Source organism: Cibotium barometz, chromosome 26, assembly GCF_041138505.1.
Source record: "Cibotium barometz isolate CiBa-2024 chromosome 26, ASM4113850v1, whole genome shotgun sequence".
Taxonomy (NCBI): Eukaryota; Viridiplantae; Streptophyta; class Polypodiopsida; order Cyatheales; family Cibotiaceae; genus Cibotium; species Cibotium barometz.
In genome coordinates this window covers 42,761,001-42,775,500 of record NC_141071.1, presented here as the reverse complement: position 1 = coordinate 42,775,500, position 14,500 = coordinate 42,761,001, and the positions used below count along the sequence as shown (strand labels likewise).

The 14,500-nt window shown below is 40.9% G+C and overlaps 1 protein-coding gene across 1 annotated transcript; it reads right to left on the bottom strand.

Moving 5' to 3' along the window:
* Positions 1–7,724: 7,724 nt before the first annotated feature.
* On the bottom strand, positions 7,725–11,350 carry LOC147623994 (putative indole-3-pyruvate monooxygenase YUCCA9). The gene is made up of 4 exons (XM_086820910.1): positions 10,068–11,350; positions 9,401–9,649; positions 9,146–9,268; positions 7,725–8,985 (listed from the first exon to the last, which is right to left on the bottom strand). The coding sequence occupies exons 1-4, from the start codon at positions 10,740–10,742 to the stop codon at positions 8,788–8,790; spliced, it is 1,245 nt and encodes a 414-aa protein (XP_086677036.1). The 5' UTR covers positions 10,743–11,350; the 3' UTR covers positions 7,725–8,787.
* Between the last annotated feature and the right edge of the window lie 3,150 nt (positions 11,351–14,500).

The following is a 14,500-nucleotide window of genomic DNA, read 5'->3' as shown; positions in this document are numbered from 1 at the left end:
TTTTTTCTTGATCTTGATTAATGATAATCATTTTTGGATTACTATTAATTCAATTTTATGAAATGTATTTTATTGATCTTGATTAGTGTTAATCATTTTTTAAATTGATTTTTACATAATTTTCAGATTTGCTAATTTCTTGTTTGACAAGATTAGCAATGAGATTTCTGTTAATCATTTTTGAATTTGTATTAAACACTATTTTTAAAACCCTAATCCACTTTAGTGAACTTCTTGATCTTCTTGATCTTTCAATTTTCTTGATTTTAGAAATTAGGGTTTGTAGAGATTTTAGCAACCAATATTGAGAGATTTTCTTGCATTATCTTCCTTAAAGAGCCTACAGTTTCAAATATTAATCCTTTAAGCTCTTATTTCTTCAAGAACAAACCCTAGATTCCTAGATCTTGAGTTCTTGGAAGAAACATTGCAAGAAACAGGTTGCTATGTGTAGAAAATCCAAGTTGTTGTGCAGAGTTTTCAAAAAATTGTCTAGATTAATATTGTAGATTTTCATATTACTGTGCAGAGCATTCAGATTGCAGAATCCATGCAGAGTACAATTTGTTGTGTAGACATCAAGATTGCTGTGCAAAAATTTGATACAGTTTCAAGAAAGTGTGCACAATCTTGGTGCAGATTTCAAGATTATGTATAGTTGATATAGATTTTCAAGGATTGGTACAGATCTACAATGCAGAATAGAGTAATTTACAAATTATGCAAAGTTTATTGTGCTTAAATCAAATCTTGACACAAATAGAATAGTAAGTGATTCTTGATTAAATCTTTCTGATCTTGATACTTTCTTGCAAAGAAGATAGAGAGACTACAAATATGTTAGAATAGTACAAATCTACACAAATTAGAATAAATCTTGATGTATTAGAAGTAAAGGAAGTAAGGAAAGTGTTGAGAAAACACTATTTATAAGCACATACCCTAGTTTATAGAGTTTTAGCACATTGCCATCAAGAAGATGTATAGCATGTTGTTCTATTACAGATCTGAGTATCAATATTATGCAGAGAGCATGTTGATAACTAGTTGATGGAAAAGTGTACGAGTTTTACAATTTCGAGTGCAAAAATTAAAAAAGTTTGTTGATTAACACTATGTTTGCAAGTATGGCCTTGCTGGGAATTCAACCCAGTCCATTGGTGTAAACCAGTGTGCCCCATACACCACAAGGTTCTCCAAACTTGTATACAAGGTTCCTTGAGTATGAATATCTCTCGCAGATTCTGTAAAGAACCAGTTCTATGAAGAACTCCTATGCAGATGGATAAAGAAGTGTGCAGAGTTTAAATCTTCTGAAAAAGTTCAAACTCACGCAGTTCTTATTGCAGTTTTGGAACGGCTTCATTGCCTTGGATTTAGTTCAAAGCTCAGCATTATAGTACTTGTTTCAAATTCTCTTCTAGAGTTGAGAGTCCCTGGCATGAGAACTCGGGTTGTTTAGCATGAGTATACTTCTGTGAGCACTTCAGTTGCTACCATGACTTTTGTAGGCATAGCAACGCGTCATCGGCAATAGTAGCATCTTTGCAACCATTCACACCAAGTAACAGCGTGGACATCACCTCATCAACAACATTAGCGTCTCAACAACCATTCACAGCAAGCGTAACCTCTTGTTCTCAGTGTTACACATTGATCAACATAGACTCAGCGCTTTCAAGAAAATAATATTTGCTTCATCACCATGCTCAGACTGCAGCCTAGGTGACAAGTGAAGTGAAGAGGCAGCAGATAAAAAACATCAATCAAAACCAAAAATAAATTAAAAAAAAGCATTGGGAAACCTGAGTGAGCTCAACTAGCAACACAGCTTCATTGCCTTTATCTAGGAAGCTCAGCTAGCAACACATATATGAGGCATAGACCTAACAAGAGAGCTCTGTGATGCTAGCGAGAGTAAGAAGCTATGTGATGGTGAGCAAATTTATCATCGTTTTTGAAAGATAGAAAAAGAAGAAGTGTGCAGTAGCATCATAGAGCCGCCGCCCTCAGGGAAATTGTAGCTCTCAGCCACCTCCCTTGCTCAAGCGCACAGAAGAAGTTGTGGGCTATTTCAAAAAGAACGTGCCGGGTTTTTTTAAACCCATTTGTCTTAGGGTTTTCTACCCTTCACATTTCTCCCTTTTCACACATTCTTTTAGCCCTAGTGTTTTTTGGCCTTCACATTGTGTTCTCATTTACAGTTGGACCATTTTCATATTGGGTGGGATTTATTGTCCATTTGTTCATTATTGTTCCTTGGACCATACGTTCTTCCGCACATTTTCATTTGCTATGTGTTTGGGGGATAACTTACACATGTTTTGAGCTTTTCATATGCTATGTGTGGACTATCAGGGTTCTCTCATATGTGCGTGCATCTTTGTGAGTTTCTTTGGATTTGTTCAGACGTACTTGATATTGGGGATCTCATTCACACATTTTTGGCATCTTTCATGCATGAGTTTAATCTTGTGAGTTGTGGAGAGTGTTCACACACTTTGAGGGCAGAGATGGCAGCGAGCGTTACAAGCATCATAGAGCTATCTATATCTATTCCTAGTGATCATAGGGATATATTAGATGACCATAGTAATGGATTTCGTGATCTTGATGGGCATTCGACTAGTCATGATCATTTGGCTAGTCGTACATCCCTAGTTACACATTCGACTAGTCATGATCATTTGGCTAGTCGTACATCCCTAGTTACACATTAGATTGACATTTCACATGTCATTGAGCACATCATAGACCATGAGGAGCATAGACCTGATGTTCTAGTATTAGATGTGTTGGGCTACGCCTCTAGATTTGTTACATGTGGATAGATTGCAGATACGACCACTACTCCTAGTTTTCATAGCATTCCTGGCAGCATTCATGTGGATCGAGTTGTTATGTGATTGAGCAATCAAGGATAGTGCATGAGAGTAGTGTTGAGTTCGTGGAGTTGAGACATCGTAGGAGTATGCATATCGATCATATTTTTAGCATATCCTATGACATTAACCTCGAGAGATTTACATTTGATCTAGGTATTTTCTTAGATCCAATGTTATTGGAGATTGATTTATCATGGGATTTAGGTCATGTAGGGACACCATTGATGGAGATTGATTTATCATGGGATTTAGGTCATGTAGGGACACCATTGATGGAGATTGTCTATACTTTTGGGGATGACCTTAGTGGCCTTGGAGATTCCATTGATAGTGAGTTGTTTGATACCACTTATCTCTCTTGTCTAGACACTTTGTCTCAGTGATGGAGATCTTTATGATGATCCAGCTTTTATTTTAGAGGGACACACACATATAGAGTGTCTTGCACATGGAGATATTGTGCATGGGTCAGATCATACTCATACATACATTGATATGGTGGATCATGCCTTTGACTTTTCAAGTGGTGCTACATGTGATGGTGGCATAAGTTCACATTTGACTCTACATGAGGCTGACCTTGAGATATGTTCTACTGGCTCCTACAGATGTCAACACGAGCCTATGTTTTTGGAGCCATAACATTTTCCTTTGGATGCATTCTTTGCCATTTGAGGAGTATAGTTTTTGGATATGTGGCTTGACATTCAGATGCATCTATGACATATTCCAATCTTGGCCTACACAATGATTCTTTTGTGCCAGGACCATTTGACATTCTGGCCAAGAGTTTTGAGCCTCTTCGGTGGATACCTTTTGTGTGCCAGATCCCCACTCTGGTCATGAGGGACGGGCTTATGAGTTTTTCTTTCGATTCTGGAGCTACTATCTCTTTGGAGTCGAGCTTACCTTTTGATCCAGGAACTACTACCATTTCAGCTTTGACGGTTCGGGATGTATACCACACATATCCCTTTGATCCTGGAGGATACTCGACTAGCTTTGTCATCAAGAGTGGTTCCTTATCCTCTTCACTTACACCAAATTATCATGGCGCCATTGCCTTAGATTTTGCATGCCCCAGATTTCCTTTTGATCTAGGAGGCTGCATAGATAGCCTCATCATCGACGGGAGTCCTTCATCCTTTCCATTTGACCCTGGGGGGTCATATGATTCATGTATGGGTCTTCCACTACATTGACATTCCGCCATGGATGTGATTTTTTTTTGGCTTTTGTACATAGCCACTTGTATGTGTCTTTTCTTGGGGCACGACCACCCTTCGATTTCGAGGACAAAATCATTGTAGGAGGGGATAGTTTGTAATGAAGTAGGTTTGGGTGCACATGCACATGGGTAATGGGGCCTAGACACTTGGGCTTAGGGACATTTACATGTGTACTTTTGGGGGCCTTGGGCTATATTAAGCATAGGGCTCATGGACATTGTACCCTTTTTTATCATATTCACTCTATAGACATTCATGTCTTCTTGGTGCTCTTGCCCAAGCTTTCATGGCATTTCTTGGCTATTGCTCTAAGATGGTGACCCACACCCATCTTGTCACTCCATGCTTTGAGTGGCCAACCCTAGTCTCTTACAGGAGCCCTCCTCCACACCATTGGTTATGGCTTGCTCCAAGCTCTACATCTTTGAGAGCAAAAACGAGCAAGCATTGGGTGCCATAGTCGGAGTAGCAAATCTCTTATTAATGGAGTCATTTGGGAGCTCTGAATAGGAGAACTCAATTTTTTCCTTAGTGGTGAGGGCAAGGCATCGTGATGCTATGTCGGGAGGAACGGGTGTCGGGAGCGGGCTAGTAAGAGGCTGGTCACCTACAAGACTGTGTTGGTTTACAAGAAAGACAAGAAGAGGAAATTGGATGGGAAGAAGAAGAGGGCGTTCATTGGGCATGACGCCTAGATCAGATGGGAGGCGGAGGTGTTGGGCAGGTTGAGAGGCCAGCCGGGTATCATTCCATTGGAGAAGACATTGGAGGGCGTGGATGGTTGCATTCACCTACTTACGACATATTGCGAGGGAGGCGATTTCCGACTTCGCCACTGAATGCAACCTCTGTGAGTGCAAGGCTGCTCGTTTGTTCACCATAATCACACATGCCCTCGCCTCATGCCACCAACTAGGCCTCATCCAAAGAGACGTAAAACTGCAGAACGTGTTCCAAAGGAAGGAGGGAAGGATGAGGAGTTCCAAAGCAAGTTGGATTCTGAACAAGAGCTATTCATCCACATTGTGTCAGATAAGGTGTCCAATAGTCCGACCATCATTGACAACAGGATTGGCATGTCCAAGGCTCGTATGGTTCTTGATGATGTTTTTCTAGTTGCCTAATGCTTCCCCCGTTCTCTTGGCTTTGTGTTGGTGGCAAGGCGTAATGTGAGCTCTTCTTTAGATCTGGTTAACAACCTCAAAACGATTGCACACTAGAGGAAGAAGAAGTTCATGGAAGCCATAGCTGCCAGAGCCGATGTGAGCATGATAAGGTAGTTCGGTGAAGGCTTTTACTCTGCTTATCTTGTGGCTGAGAAGGTTGTGGTCAAGTCGAAGCACAACGATGATGAATAGTACGAGTGTATACTAAGCAGCTAACGCATGGCCAGCATACACCAAACATACTGGCCATGTGTTAGCTGCTTTTAGTATACACTCGTAGCATCCCTGATGCTTGATTATCTTAGCATCTTTAATAAATGCAACTACCTCATGCACAAGATGTCTTTGTGCATAAACGTAAGCAAGCACTCTCTCTCTCTTTCTCTGTTTGTTTGTCTGTCTCTCTTTCTCTATTTGTCTGTCTCTCTCTCTCTCACACACACACATCATCAAAACCAAGTGCACTCCATGCTCTGAAGCTTGCAAAACAAGATAGTTTTTTTTAACCTTCTTTCACCGTGTTTTGTGTGAGTGCTTAGGTAGCATACTTCGTGTAGTGTAGAGCATATTTGAAATGCTCGAATGAACATGAATTTGAAAACATACTTGGAAGCAGTGCTAGGATGACATCCGCAATCAATGAGCTTGAAGCCTGTTCTTATGTTCGAAAGGGATTCAAAAGTACCTCGCAAATTAGAAAATTATAAATTCATTACCACATTTGAAAATGATTTTTCTATCATGAATCAATACATAGGGACTAATGCCCTTCTTCAACACGGAAGGTGTTTTGGTCCACTTTCGATATCGAAAGTGCTATTTCAAAAACGGGAGAAGGGTACGTTCTCCAATGTTTATTAAATTTTTGGGAGGAATGAGACAACTCCTTGCCATACTTTATGCATGGTTTTTTTTATAAATAAACTTCACTCACACAAACGAGCATGAAAATCCTATGTCTTGATGAATGATGTGTAACTCAGATTCAAATGTGGTAATGAACTTGGAATCATCTTCCTTGCGATGTACTCTAAGATCTCTGTCGATGTCCATCGATTCCTCACGTCAAATATAATCATTGGGTTGATGTTCATGCTCGTTCAAGCTCTATAAGCTGTTCATATAAACTCTAGAAAGACATGCATATGAAGAAGACGTGGGCATTAATTATTTAATGCACACACAACAAAGTGAATATTCACACACAACAAAGTGAATAAGGATCAAGCATGTAATCAATCCAATTATCTAAAAGAATCACGTACGATTAATGTATTGACCGTTAAAATTAATATATAAGTAGTCGGTTTAAACCCTCTAAATGTTAAGGTAATCGTGGCAACATCAGAGAAACAGCGAGAGAAGCACGTTCCTGAAGGACCCTTTACTAGAATGGAAGTGCGGGAGAGCGTGGAGTTTGTCGTCTTCGATTGAAAACAGAAAGTCTCATTCAATCAATTTCCTATATGCCCCTTTTTAGCAAGGAATGAGAGGGGCATCTCTAACAAAGAAAACACTTGTCACCTTCTTCAATTGGCCGTGCAGCATGGATTATATTATCATTGAAGACGATTAAGCTCCTCATGGAAGTCGTCAAATGCTTGAAATCATGAATAGACCGGCCTTTGGCGTGGTGCTGTACGTGTGGGAAAACGTGGTTGCACAGGATGCTTAATTTGCTCATGGCTTAATTAACCGCACAGGCTTCCATCGCATGAATCTCAACATCCCCTTTTGGCCTGGCATCGGTAGCTATTTGCTATGGCTTCGTAGATGTCATTAAGTCCGAGCTTAGGGAGATCTAATGACTTTACTATATTGCTTTATAATTAACAATACGGACCGTTAGGGTAAGGTTCACCGAACCCTAGAGTTTAATTTGGCCCTATAAACACTACAGACCACCTAATTAGGGCTGCTAATTAGCAGGCTTTCGAGTGCGCATAATGAATCAACACAATATTTGGCATCATTCACTGCCAACGTGTTTGTGTTCGATCAATAATTATTGATAAAAGGTCTCAATAATCAAAGCGAAGACGACAACGCATGCACTGCATGCAGCCATGCAGGCTTGCAGCATATTCGTTTGTCTCACATGAAACTGCACTAGCAGTCGCAAGTGCGCACTCCTTCTTTCCTTTTCATCTGCAATCCTGCTGAACCCGATTGGCCAACTGTTGCATTGTCAGACTACTTGATTGCCCTTTTGATGCTATCACAACTTTTTTTCAGTTCCATGCATCCATCTTTGTACATCCTTGGTGAGCACACCAAGGTTGCTTCTTTTTTTTAAAAAGGGTATGTAGCCGAGCTAGAAGCTTTCACACACAAGCCCACGACCTCTTGGTTAGGGTGGGTCATGATTGTTTTTTTGACGGCCTCAACTCATTTTTGGACACTTTGGTCGTTAAATACAGCATTTGACCGTCCAATGTGAAAAAATGGGCACTATATTTCTATTAAAACCGTTATTTTAAAGGGTGACTCAACCCGTCAAAGATCATCATTGCTCATTACTACATATACCAACTCTCTTCATTGTTCGTTAAGTTCCACATCGATCTCTGGGATGGGTCATGGACTCACATGATCCTATCCTGCTCACGCTTCAATCAGATAATTTATCTTCATGGCAATCCACCACATTTCTTTAATATTAGTAGCCCATGATAAATCATGTTCTCTAGTTTATATTTTTGAGCAACATATTTAGTCCCCCTTTGGGTGTAATAGCTTGACATGTGTTTATGGGATTTCTCATGCCATGTGTCCACTAGCTACAATCTTTTCCCCCACAACTCTTGAGTTTGTGCCTTCACATTCTCCCTTATTTTTAGAAGGGGCCATCGAGAGTGCAGGACTATGATATGCAATTCTCAAAAAGGTCACAAGATGTGCGGGGTCATAAGGATGTGTTTGCCCCATCACATGACACTAGCCAAAAAGAGGTCTCTCCTAATAATCTTATGAAGACAAATGTTTTCTTTACAACCTGCATGTGTCTATAGGACTTTTCATGCCACATGTCCATAGGTTTAACATGCGCAATCCTGGTGAACCACAATTACACACACACATTCACAAACACTTGTGCCTTCACAGAAGTTGCACTCTATGTGGCATGGGTCCTTCTCTATCTCTCTCTCATGGATAAACATTTAACAACAATCAATGTGAAGGTGGTGGTGGAAAGAGGTGGAGCACTAGTGTAAGAGGAGTAGCAAAGAGTGGAGAAGCGCTAGTGATGGATAGTGTAAGAGGAGTAAGAAAGAATGGAGAAGGGCTAGTGATGGAAGAGGGGAAGCCAAGGTGCACAAATTGGGTAATTTTTGGGGGGTTTCACTCATGGGTAGACTTAGACTATACAACAAGCTATTACATCGACATAAAAACCACTAATACAGAATGGGTAGCAAAGTTTTTGAGTGGTGTCTCATGCATGGTTTTTTTTTAATAATGTCGCATGCGTGGCTTGAGAGCCACGTGGAATATTGGACAGTTAACTCATCTGTCGAGTGATGCAATTAAAGCTTTGTTTGAGAAATACACCTTGCTAACATCCTTGGCAATTTGAAGGGCATCCATGGTTGCCCCGAGCAAGCCCTTGCCAGACAATCCTGCGGCGTAGAGGCCCCTTTTACCCTTCCAGTTCTCTAGCTGGGATCTCGGCAAGCCCTGGTCTGTGAAGAATTGATCCTCATCCTATAACATCCGGAAGATGTAATAGCAATTAATCAGATCATCAACAGTAAACAGCGGCAATTGGGCAATAATTAAAGCTTCAATGGTCTTAAGAAAATAAAGGCGTTTTATGTGGGCAGTTTTCTTTTTCTTTGAAAGAAACACCCAATTAGCTTCTTACGTGCAGCCAACTCCGAATAATACTCTTGTAGCCTGTGGCCAGAATGACTGCATCATAGCTATCAGTCGTGTTGTCAACGAAACGGACGCCAGAGGCGGCTAAGCATTCAATTGCCGGCTTCACCTGCAACCGTGAGAAAGACCTCTGCTATCACTAAAGCACCTCTCTAACCACTAAACCAGCACTAAAATCATCCATACGCTGAACTTTTATCTAATTAGCACAATTATTTGATTAAACAGGAGCAAAACTCACTTTAATCTCGCCGCTCTGTATCTTGGAGAATGTTCCCACGTCGAGAATGGGAGTCTTTCCCATCTTGTTCTTCAGCTCAAGAGGTCCTACTTTTGGCCTTCGCAATCCATAGAGAAATGTATCTCCGAATCTCAACTGGCTGTAAGTTACTAGAATACAGTCTACCAGTCGAATGGGCAGTATCTTGCAGAGCGTCATTCCCACAGTAAAGGTAGACCTTCCAAACATCTCTCTCGGTAGAACGTGCAACTGCAGCAACCCATATGGAACATAGCCTTAGTTCCATCACCATGCATGATCATTCGCACAGGTTCAGTTAATACAAAAATATAGCTGCCTTAGTTAATCCCACAAATCATTCCTGGAAGTTCATTACCTACAAAACCTTAATTCCATGCATGATCATTCAATTCATACAGAAAGACAATCTTAATTATCCCAAACATCATTGCCACAAGTTCAAAAACTACAGCTAACTGCATATATAACCCCCCACTTCATAGGTACTAATCGTTACTGCATCTGCTACCAAATGCGGGGGTTGAAACTACACCGGTTGCATAAGAGAGGTTTTGAGCCCTTCACGATCTACTCTATCTTGACATGAAATCTAAGGTTGCTTGGTGCGATATGAAAAGGATACATGCAGGAGTGAGAGAGAACTTACAGGGCTCCTCACTACAATCGAGGTTGTAGCTCCACTGTTGATGAGGTCCAAGGCAATCTCCATGCCGGAGTTCCCAGCCCCAACAACAAGAACTTTCATCTTCTGAAAATCAGAACCGTTCTTGTATTGGCTAGAGTGAATGATAGTCCCTTTGAAGTCCACTCCACCGGGCAGGTAAGGAACCACTGCCTCTGCATTCTCCCCAGTAGCAACAACCAGCCACTTGCAAGCATACTGTGTGAAGACCATATCCTTTTCAGGGTTGAATTTGATGGTGCTAGGGTCTACGCAGCACCTTCGCGTCTGCACTAGCCATTCTCCTGTCTGATGGCTATACGTTGCTAGCTCTACTGCCTCATTGAAAATTGGCTTGATGGAGAACTTGTGAGCATAGTCTTCCAAGTAGTCTACAAATTGCTTTCTTGTAAGAAAGGTGGGATAGGACTCTGGCAATGGCATGAAGGGGAGCTCACAGCAGTGCTTGGCTGTATGCAGTTGAAGACGATCATAAGTGTGTTTTTTCCACAAGGATGCTATGCACTCTGCCCTCTCTATCATTATATAAGGCACCCCTTGTTGCTGCAGGCAGGCTGCAGTGGCCAAGCCTGATGGGCCTGCACCGATGATAACGGCCCCTTCCAAACGGTGTTGTCTGTCAACAGCATAAGGAGGCATGGCTACAGTGATCAAGCAAGAATCAAAACAAAACTAGAAAGCATCAACCCTTATTTCATTTGAAGAGGAAAGTGTAGTTTCTCCTACGTGCAGAAACTTTCAACTGAGAGGGTATGAACTGATATATAATTGGATGGATTGGTACCTACGCTATCAAGCGCTGCGCTATGATTAAGACTAGGTAACAGTTGAGAGTATGGGTCATGAAGTACTGCAGGCGTTGAAAGTCTGGGTACGAGCAGATGGCTCACGGCTTTTTAATTCTCTTACAGATTCTCTCGTGAGACTCAACAGCTTAGAAGGGATTAGGCAGTGTGCCAGGTGATCTAAGGATACCCAGAGAGAGATACGGAGAAGGACACATGGAGAAGGGGTGGAAGTTGCCACCACTACATTCCTTAACAAACGAACATAATACGCTTGAGGGCCTCATAGAAAGCCATGGAGAAGCTCGCTGTGATGGACCTATATATACAAACTAGAGGGGTGGCACTCACGCAGAAAGAGTAACGTTGCCAAGCCAATAAACCATATATATAATCCATACCTACAGCTCCTCACCCAAGTATCGGTGGGGAGGAGTACTGATGGCCAATGGACCATATATGATCTATGGGATGACACCTAGCTTGGACCATATATGACATCTCAGGATTGGGAACCCAATGTTGCATAAACCGCTACTCTAATCGGATATATGACCCATATGATGATACGGAAGTGTGTGGATAGGACATAGATCTCAAGATTGGGTGCTTGCAAAAAAAGGGGTATTTTAATGTATTTGTATTGACTAGAATTATGAAAAAACCGGTTGAGATATTAAGTAACCCTTAAATTTTAAGGAATGATTTTGAGAACAAAAATCAAATAGATTTAAGAGCTATTTCTATTTTGATTGGTTGAAAAATATTCTTTTTTCGAACATTGAACTCGATGCATAAACTACAAGTTAGACAGTCTCAAAAAAACGAGTCTTTGAGATCTTGAGATTGGGAACCCGATGCATAAACCATTACTTCAGCATTCTAGAGAAAAGGGATACTTATAAAGAAATCTCTGGATACTTGATTTTTGATGGGCACCTTTGCCCTTCAAAATTGACAGGTTTGATGAATTTTTTTAAAATTTTAGTGTATTGTTTACAAGCATTTTAAATTTTTGCATGTATTTTATGATCATAATGTTCAAAAAAACAGGCATGACAGCCATCAAAAAGTAACTAGTCCGATGTCCAAACTGCTACTGCAGCACTTAAGGCCAGTGGAAAAAGAGAACCCTTGAACTGGTTGTATTGCAGCTTTTGAACAATTTCAGTTAATATATATAATTATTATTGATATGAAAAAAAAAAGGAGAACCGTATTGCAGCTTTTGAACAATTTCAGTTAATATATATAATTATTATTGATATGAAAAAAAAAAGGAGAACCCTTGGGCTGCTAGCTCAGTCCACAGTATCATCAACTATACACACACTGGAATTTGGCACAAGGGGGATGTCGTGGCGGCACCCGGCAGTTCCCCGCCGAAAGAGGAAGGAAATTCGGGAGATTGATTTTTTTAAAAGCGATTCGGCCCCAATCATTTGGCCGCAGGCAGTATACTATACACCATTTATGATTCATCAGTCTTTACTGAGCCATAGCATGCGAATCTCTTAAAGCTTTCCAGAAATTTGGGCGCTTTGCGTTGCGCTTAATTTAATAATAATCAGGCAGCCAGGCCTTTCAGTGTGCACTACTCTCAAATCACACACTCGCCATCAATCCACACAAGCAAAATTTCACTAAAAGAGGGTTTTTCGATAAATGCCCCAATCATCACCTCATCATTAACCTGATCGTCAGGGGCTACCCAAGCTGACTGGGAGTCAGGACGTCCCATTGTAATTGACAGGCTTGATTTTTGAAGGGCATCTTTGTCCTTCAAAATTAACTGGTTTGGTGAAATATAGCAAACTCTTTTGGTATTTTAGTGTTATTTTTGACGGGTGTTTTAAAATTTTACGAGTATTTCACAGCCAAAATGTATATAAAAAAAAAGGCAGCTTACGGGCTTGACTCTTCTGTCAAAAGTAACCTTCAATTAATCTTTTTCACATTTCGCAATCTACAACCTCTGAGACAGTGCTCTGGTAAAAAAGCGACATTCAACCATCTTTGCACCGGCCACAATTTTTAAATAACTCGGCGAGACCACAATTTTTAAATAACTCGGCGAGACCCATATTTAACGAAATATACTGTAGTTATAAAATAGGCATATGGTAAAGATTTATGAAAAACCAGATAGAGGAAAATTACTGTAGTGAAACAAAAACCAGATAGATTTAAGAGCTGTCTTATTTTATTGGTTGAAAAATATGTTTTTTTTTTCAATCACTGGTAACAGGTTGTTTAAACGTAAGCCACGGACAACACCCAACAGCAGTTAAAATGCAACCAAACATTACAACACTGTGTGAGCGGCGCTGATGGCGAAAAATGCGAACCTTTTGCCTGTGCATGAACAGCCTCTTTCAACTTATCTTTTTTCCCAAATTTTCTCTTCCAACCTAGTCAATGTTTGGAAAACTTCTTTTTATAGAGCCTTAGAGCCCCGCCCCAGTATTGCATTAGGAGAGTAGGAGGTTTTCTAGGCCCTAGCTGTTCTCTTGGGACAGAGGAAAGTCCATGTCCATGAGGATGGGATGGAGAGACGAGACTCCATGTCCATGAGGACGGGATGGACAGAGGAGAATCCTTGTCCATGAGCATGAGAAATCTCCCCTTTTTTTCGCTTTTGAGGGAGTCTATAAAGGCCCTTACCACACAAATTTTAAAGTTCTGATTTTCAATTGGTGATGTAAAGTGGCTGGAAAAGATTTAAAAGAATAAATTGACGATAGAAAAGCATCGTAAAAATAACTTGAAATTGAGACGTGTATTGACGTTTGCAGCACCAAGAGCAGTGAAAAGTAACGTACTTTCTTATGGGGAATCCTAAGGTAGCAATACTGTATCCCGTCCTGCCCGCGCCATAGGCGATGGGACGGGGTGAACCTTTTCTCGAACAAGCATTCTCTTTATACTTTACTCGAATAATATGATAAAATCTGAAAAATTTTAGGGAGTCTCCCACCATTTTTTTAGAAGTTTTTTTTTTCCCTATGATTTGACAACCAGCTCTATGTAAAAGCCAATTTGTACTGCACTCTAACAGTGGATTATTGCAGGCAGAGAGCCAGGCAAACATGGGGCTCTACAAGCTCAGGCAGATTGGACCTACTCCTGTGGAGAATACTGAATAGGAAACTACCAGTTAGGGGCATAACCAGCAAGTAGAGCCAGGGGAATCCTTACTGTCCCAGGTGCAAAACCCATAAGGAATCTATGAGGCATGCTTTTTGGGAGTGCAAGGAGGTGTACCCTGTGTGGGCAGCAGTCAGCAGAATCCTCAGTGACTGTGGAGTGCTTGACAAGATCAACTGGAAGCAAGCAGTCATTGGATGCAAGGGCAGGATGAACCCTGCCATATATCAAGTGTGGCAAACACTGAGAGGCTTGATACTAAGCAGGATATGGGAATCTAGGAATGCTATACTACACAGGGGATCCAGCTGTGACTATAGCTCCATAGGGAGAGTAAGGAATCTAGTGGTAGAAGGTCTTGTACTAGCAAGGACAAGGGAGAGAGGGAAGATTAAAGCTACTGTGGATCTACTGCTTAGGAAAGTCTATAAGCTCCAGTGTTCACTTTAGGGTGCTGTATCTTTT